Genomic DNA, 7,274 nt, shown 5'->3' on the forward strand with positions numbered 1-7,274 from the left:
AAGATGTTAGAAGGTGTGGACATTCGGCCAATTGTGTGCGTCAATGGGACTGAAAGAATTATGGTATTTCAAATGGAGTGAGTTTTCATACGTATTTAAGATATATGACTAAATTGTAATCGAAAGATTTCAATTGGTAGGCTGGATTTGCCGGAGATGATGCTCCACGAACTATCTTTCCTAGCATTGTGGGTCGTCCTCGTCACATGCGTGTGATGGTTGAAAGACATCATATGCGTGTGATGGATAGAATGCACGTCGGTGATAAAGCTGAGATGTTGAGAAGCGTTTTAAATTTAAAATACCCAATTGAGGATGGTATTGTGAGCAATTGGGACGATATGGAGAAAGTATGGCATCAAACATTCGATGATCTTAGTGTTTCCCCACAAGATCATCCCGTTCTTCTTACTGAAGCACCTCTTAACTCTAAGGCTAATCGTGAAAAGATGACCCAAATTATGTTTGAGACATTTCACACTCCTTCCATGTATGTTGTCAATCAGGCCGTACTTTCTATATATGGAACTGGTCGTTACAACGGTAAGCCATTTAAAGTAATTAAAGCAATCTCTTTATGTGAATTTGAAAAGAAAAGAAGAATAGTGAACCTCTTTCAATACTTGTACTTTTCATCTGGGTAGGTATTGTGCTGGAATCGGGTGAAGGTGTGAGTCACACAGTACCCGTATATAATGGACAAGCCATTCCACACGCAACCCTTCGTCTTGATTTGGCTGGTCGAGACCTCACAGATCATTTGATGAAGATCCTGCCAGAAGGTGGTTATTCATTTACCAGGAAAATTGTTAGGGATATGAAGGAAAATTTGACTTACATAGCTCTGGACTACGAACAGGAGATTGAGATTTCAAGAACCAATTCTTCATTAATTGAGGAAACCTACAAGCTTCCTGACGGTCAAGTGATTACCATTGGTGCTGAGAGGTTCCGATGTCCTGAGATACTTTTCCAGCCATCGATGATCATCGGAATGGAAGCTGCTTCTGGAATCCACGAGATGACTTACAACTCCATCATGATGTGTGATGTGGATATCAGGAGGGAGCTGTTTGAACACATTGTGCTTAGTGGTGGTTCAACTATGTTCCCCGGTATTGCTGACAGAATGAGCAAAGAGATAATTGCCCTTGCACCTATGAAGATAAATGTGTTTGCACCTCCCGAGAGGAAGTACCTTGTCTGGATTGGTGGATCTATCTTTGCATATCTAAGCCCTTTCAAGAAGGTAAATCTAACTTTGTTTTTCAAGAAAGCAAAGGATTCACATAATTATTAATAGATAAAGGCATTCTCATGATACATAATTTATGTTGACAGGTTATATATTATATGGCTAGGTCACTCAATCTCCGATTGTTTTTCATTTTTTTTTTTTACAGGTGATGATTTCAAAGGCAGAGTACGATGAATTTGGACCTTCTATTGTTCACAGGGTAGTGTCTCCGTTATAAAACAACTGAGTACTATTTGTTAAAAATGTTTTCTTTATTTGTTGTTTTTGGAGTTGAATTTGAATTTGAACACCCTTCAAAGGGCGATGCTTTAATAGTTTCGTTCGGTTTTATTTCGATATTAAGCGCTGCTTGCTTCTTCTCTATTATTCTTCAACTATGTCATTTTGGTTTCATCGGTTATGTTTGCATATATACACACATCTATAGATTCTAAACAGAAGAAAGTAGACAAATTAAAAAATCAAAATCAAGAAGAAGATGATAAAATTGGATGGGAAAGAATATGAGGTTATACATACATTTGAGCTGGAGTAGCACTGAGTGATAGTTAGCCCTTCTTGCCTTGTTGATCTTGTCTAGAAACTTGAGAGAAGCTTGCTTTTTTAAATTGTGAAATGAAGAAGCCATGTTTTTTTATGATAGTGTGGAATTTTTGGTGAAGTTTTATGGTGACAATGATGTTGGAAAAGTTTATTCTAGTCAACAACAACTACCTACTTCAGCTAGTAACTACCCATCATATTGACATATTTGAATGAGATTGACATGCCTCAAGTTTATGTCTCTGAAATTATTTTAGGATTAGCTTGAATGTTTTACCCTTTTTTTTAATTATACAAGTAAATAATGAATTAAATTGAATAAAATTATTAAATTAGAAGTAAAAAAAAAACGAGACTTGAGCTCTTTCCTACTCTAACACGTAACTACTCATAGATTTGTCCATTTTGATGTTACAAATAAATATTAATTAAAGACATCTTAAGATTTTAGATTTATCATTTAATTGAACTCATATTTATATTGAGCAAAAACTATGTATTCCTTAATTTATTCTCTTTCCCATTTAAAAAACACTTATAAATGTCTAAATAAAATAAATATAATAATTAATAAATATTTTTTTTTGAATAATATACTCTAAAAGTCTAACCCCGCCAAGGTAATACAATGATAAAATTCAGCTTAAAAAATCAATAGGTCACGACCAGGGTTCAATTCTATCTGAAACGTTTTGAATTTATGTAGGAAATTTATCATGTTATATATATATATTCTAAGAGTCTAATTCACCTTAATAATATTATAAAGAAGGCTTATTTAGATATTTCTTTAGTTTAATAAATAAATATAAGAAATTATAAGTTTAAAAAGGTAGATGGAATAATTTTTATTTTACTTTAGAAAAAGCTTAAATTTTTTTTTTTTTTTTTTTTTATGTTTAGAGACTGAGATTATTTGGTTCTGTAGATTGTGATGATATTTGTGTACTCCAAAATCACTCAATTAAATATTTAATATTAATAATATATTTATTTAATTTTCATATTTTAAAAAGTTTTAAATTTATCTTTTTATAATAATATAAATTTTAATATATTACAATATTAAAAAATATTAAAAAATATTTAATATAATTTTATCAAAAATTATTTTTTATTGATATAGTATAATAATGGCCAAAAAGGTTTCAGAATGGACAGTAAACAAAATAGAATTGGATTGGATACTAAAATCAATATTTCGAGGAGATGTTATTAGGTTGGAGCCTTTCAAAGAAATAACATTATTGAATAGATTTAATCTATGGTCAAATTTCTAATAATTAATTCAAAGAACTCTTATAAACTGTTACAAATTTAATTTATAGACATCATTTTCAATTATTTTCTCCAGAATCAGGGGGAGCCACATGGGCTAAGGTGGGCTCCAGCCTCACCTAAATTAAAATCTTAAAACAAAATATTTTATATATATTTGACAAGTGATTCTTAGCCCAGTTGGCTATATAACTAAACTCTGAAGATGAGGTGATCAAACCCATCTTGGCCTAATCTTTAATTTTAAAATATTATTTTTATCTAAAAATTAATTCATAACTATTTTATTTTATACCAACAATATTTTCTAATATATAAATAAGATTTATTTATATAAATAACTTTAATTTATTATATTTTAAAATATAATTTTTATCTATAAATTAATTCATAATTATTTTATTTTATACTAACAATATTTTCTAATTATATAAATAAGATTTAGATTATTTCAAATATTTATAAGAAAATATAAATTAATATTAATAAACAAGTTAAAATAGTTACATTGGTTTGATTCGATATTTAAATAAAGAATTTGATATCCCTCCTCAAAAACCTAACAAATCTCCTAAAATTGATATTGATGTAAGTTCTCTTAAACTTGATCCAGCATTACGTATTCCGATATGGAAATATCCTTTTAATCAAATGAATGAAATTAGACGAGCTTATATAAGATGAGGCCATATCAACCTATTAAGGATGAATACCCGCCGACCAAATTTGGAAATCAAAATCGACGGTTCCAAAGTCATTGGTTTAAGAAATTTACTTGGTTAGAATACTCTCTTTTGAAAGATGCTGCTTTTTGTTTCACATGTTTCTTGTTTGAACATAAGCAACCCAAAAACCTACATTTACAATAGATGAATTCAAATATTGAAAGCGAGTTAATGATGGGGATAGATGCTCTTTTGTTATGCATATATGATGTAATATTTCACCACATAATAGGGCAGTTGAATATCTTGATAATCTAATGAATATCATTGTCATACTATTGAAAGCTCTCGGTGGCTCACTTTGCAAGCGTGTGCATTGAGAGAGCATGACGAGTCTCCATCTTTGAATAATCGTGAAAATTTTATTGAAAAAAAGCGGAGAATAGAAAAAGTTAAATCTGAGATGCAAGTTGGAGTCAGCCCCAGGTAATTTTTTATCCTGGCTTCGCCCCTGTCCAGAATAATTTCTTTATGACCCAAACAAATGTCCTTATAATATATGAATATATATGTATTATAATTATCACCAAAGTTGTTTGCTGTCTACCATGCACCATGCTGATCGATGCTTCCCTTACCATGCACAATGCTGTACAATTTTACAATTTCATATATATAATTTTACAATCTCTTCCAATTCTTGGAGTATCGGCGCTAAATGGGGTAGCTTCAGGTCAACAGGCCTTTACCCTTACTCATGAATGGACAAGATGTCATTCCTACTGCACTTCTTCCAACAATTGTATTGTCGAAGCCTATTGGAATTCCCAATGAATGTATCCTCTTGAAGAATATGTTTGATCCAACCATGAAGGTATTTTTTTCTTTTTTTTTTCTAAATCACGTTTTTATTTTGTTTTGAGACTTGATTTTACAACTATGTTGCAGATGGACCCAGAGTATGATTTGAAAATCAAAAATGATGTTGAGGCAGAATGTTCCAAATATGGTCCAGTTCTGCATATTCATGTTGACAAGTATGTTTATTGATGGATTTGATATCGGAAAAGAATATGCAGAAATATTATTGAATTTAGCTTACTTTAAAATTGATTTGATGATCCCCAATTCACTAAATACAGGAATAGTGTTGGTTATGTATATCTTCGATTCAAAACCATTCAAGCTTCTGCAGCTGCTCAAGCAGCAATGCATAAGAGGTGGTTTGCATGCAAGATGATCTCATCGGTATTTTTGGTAAGCCTCTTTTTTATCCTATTTTTATTGGTAATTTATTTAATCCATCCAAGATAGTGTATACCAAGTTGTTGTTGTTGACACTAATTTCAGATGAAAACCATTAAAAACTTGTCAGGGGAAAGAAATTGACTTAGACGAACTTCAAGAAAGAGAAAATGAAGCTCAGATAAAGAAGGTATTATTTATCTATTTTGTGCGTCTGTTTCATGCTTTTTTAAAAGACTCGAGGAAGAGGAGGAGGATGACAAATTGCTCTTTCTTTCTCAGCACTACAAAATATCTGGACTCGAACTGGGGATATCCTCTATAGCTGATGCCATTATAAGCAGAATTGCTGCTCGCGATGCCTTGTGAACTAGGAACTAACTTATATAGAAATTTGAAGGCTCTATTCATTCAAACTTTTCTTTGAATTTTAATGCAGTGTAAGAATTTATTGTTTCTGTCTCAGTTTATTTTTTACTTTATAAAGGCAAAGTTTGTATTAGCATATTCTAGCATTTATACATTATTGGTACTCTTCAAAAATTTATTTGCATAGAAAAAGATATTTAAAACAAAATAATATGGTCTAAAAATCCTTCCAACTGATAAATATACAAAGATGTAGATACAACGGTAGAGTAATAATATGGAAAGAAGGCAATCAGAACGAGTGGGCTTAGGCACATGTATTCACATACCATAAATCATCTGTGAACTCAATTGCTTGGGTTCCTCATGAATTCGAGTTGTGTCTAGCTTGGGATCTTCAGATGGAAACATCTCAATTTTCACTTCTTGATCCGACGGTGGTTGGGATAATTCCATGATAGAGCAGGCTCATCTTGTAGGAGTAACATCAGTTTCTTGGGCCTCTTCTGTTCAGAAGCTGATGTCTGGTGGATGTGATAATACTGTAAAAGTATAGAAGCTGACATCATCTAGATTATGGTTGTGATATGGACTAGTGTGGGGAAGGAAGGTGTAAATGTAATTAAAAAATTAAGTACATGTAACCCAATACAAATAATGTCCTAAAAGACACAAGGTCTTATAATTGAAAACACAATTGAATTGTGGATAAATGCAATATTAAAGAACATATTGAAGCAATGTACATGCTTTATAATTTATCTCATTTTTAGAACATTTTTAGCTATACTGTTAGATAAATTCATACCGGTTCAAATAAACCTAACTTAAACAAACTTCCTATGCAGGAACAAGGAACCGGACCGGATGAATAAGAAAACCAAGTCAAGGTACCGAACCGGTCAAGATACCAAACCAATCAAGAGCATTCGGTACGTGACCGCACAGAGGATGGATCGGCCAAAGCCTAAAAGCCAAAGCTCAAAAGCCGATCAATCCACAAGACCGGAGGAAGCCCGGTCACTTCACCATCAAAAGATATTCGGCCAAGTCAAATGGTCAACCTAGGCCAAGTCAAGAGGCCGACCTGCACAAGAAGACACTTTGGGTATCTGTTGAGAATGATACCAAAGGAACAGACTGAATACTTCCATATCCATGCAAGTCTGAGGAAAGACTGTAGACTGCAGAAAACAGTACTACCGGATCCTTCTACTTCGGGATAAGCCAGAAAGGAAATCTTCAAAGTACAGACAACTGTCCAAGCAGACAGTGCCTACATTGAGTAAAGGACAAACCCGGCAGGTTTGCTTTAACAGACCGGCAGGTCTGAAACAGGATGCCAGGTCTGAGATTGACCGTCAGGTCTGAGGAGAAGACCGGCAGGTCTGAGACACTGAATCACTGCACCGCTGACCAGCCAATCAGATTCAAGGAAGTGAAATATGACCGTTGGCATATTTCACCTATAAAAGGAGGCAGTTGAAGAAGAGTAAATGCAGTTACAAGATTTACCAAGTGAGACAAACATTAAGTGCATTTACTACAAGTGATAACAGTGTGGTATTCTAAGAAAGCCTAAGAGCTAAATTCTAAGTGTGTGTTACAATTTCGGTGTGAATTGTAAGAGTGGTATCGAGCAGGAAATAAGTCTCGATCGGATTGTATTTGTATTCCTTAGTGAATATCCTTCTCGCGGTTTCGAGAGGAAGGGGTGACGTAGGAGTTTTATCTCCGAACATCCATAAAATCTTTCGTGTTATTTACTTTCTGTTGGCTTCATTACATAACCGACTAACCTAACTACGCCGCTCCAAACCGACTAAACCATACCGAGTATCCAGATTGCCGAAACCGACCCACCATCCTTCAAATCATCATCATCCGAAACCGACTCCGCCTATCATACACGTGTA

The 7,274-nt window shown here is 33.4% G+C and overlaps 1 protein-coding gene across 1 annotated transcript; it reads left to right on the forward strand.

The window, feature by feature from the left end:
- Nucleotides 1-1,577, forward strand: LOC124941128 (actin-66-like). Its single transcript, XM_047481393.1, has 4 exons — nt 1-63; nt 141-543; nt 645-1,249; nt 1,404-1,577. The coding sequence occupies exons 1-4, from the start codon at nt 4-6 to the stop codon at nt 1,473-1,475; spliced, it is 1,140 nt and encodes a 379-aa protein (XP_047337349.1). The 5' UTR covers nt 1-3; the 3' UTR covers nt 1,476-1,577.
- Nucleotides 1,578-7,274: the final 5,697 nt, after the last annotated feature.

This window comes from Impatiens glandulifera, chromosome 6 (genome assembly GCF_907164915.1).
Source record: "Impatiens glandulifera chromosome 6, dImpGla2.1, whole genome shotgun sequence".
Taxonomy (NCBI): domain Eukaryota; kingdom Viridiplantae; phylum Streptophyta; class Magnoliopsida; order Ericales; family Balsaminaceae; genus Impatiens; species Impatiens glandulifera.

Coding starts and splice junctions, on each gene's coding strand:
- LOC124941128 (XM_047481393.1), top strand. CDS start 4: ATGTTAGAAGGTGTGGACATTCGGCCAATTGTGTGCGTCAATGGGACT. Junction 64..140: donor ATGGGACTGAAAGAATTATG/GTATTTCAAATG, acceptor TTCAATTGGTAG/GCTGGATTTGCCGGAGATGA. Junction 1,250..1,403: donor ATCTAAGCCCTTTCAAGAAG/GTAAATCTAACT, acceptor TTTTTTTTACAG/GTGATGATTTCAAAGGCAGA.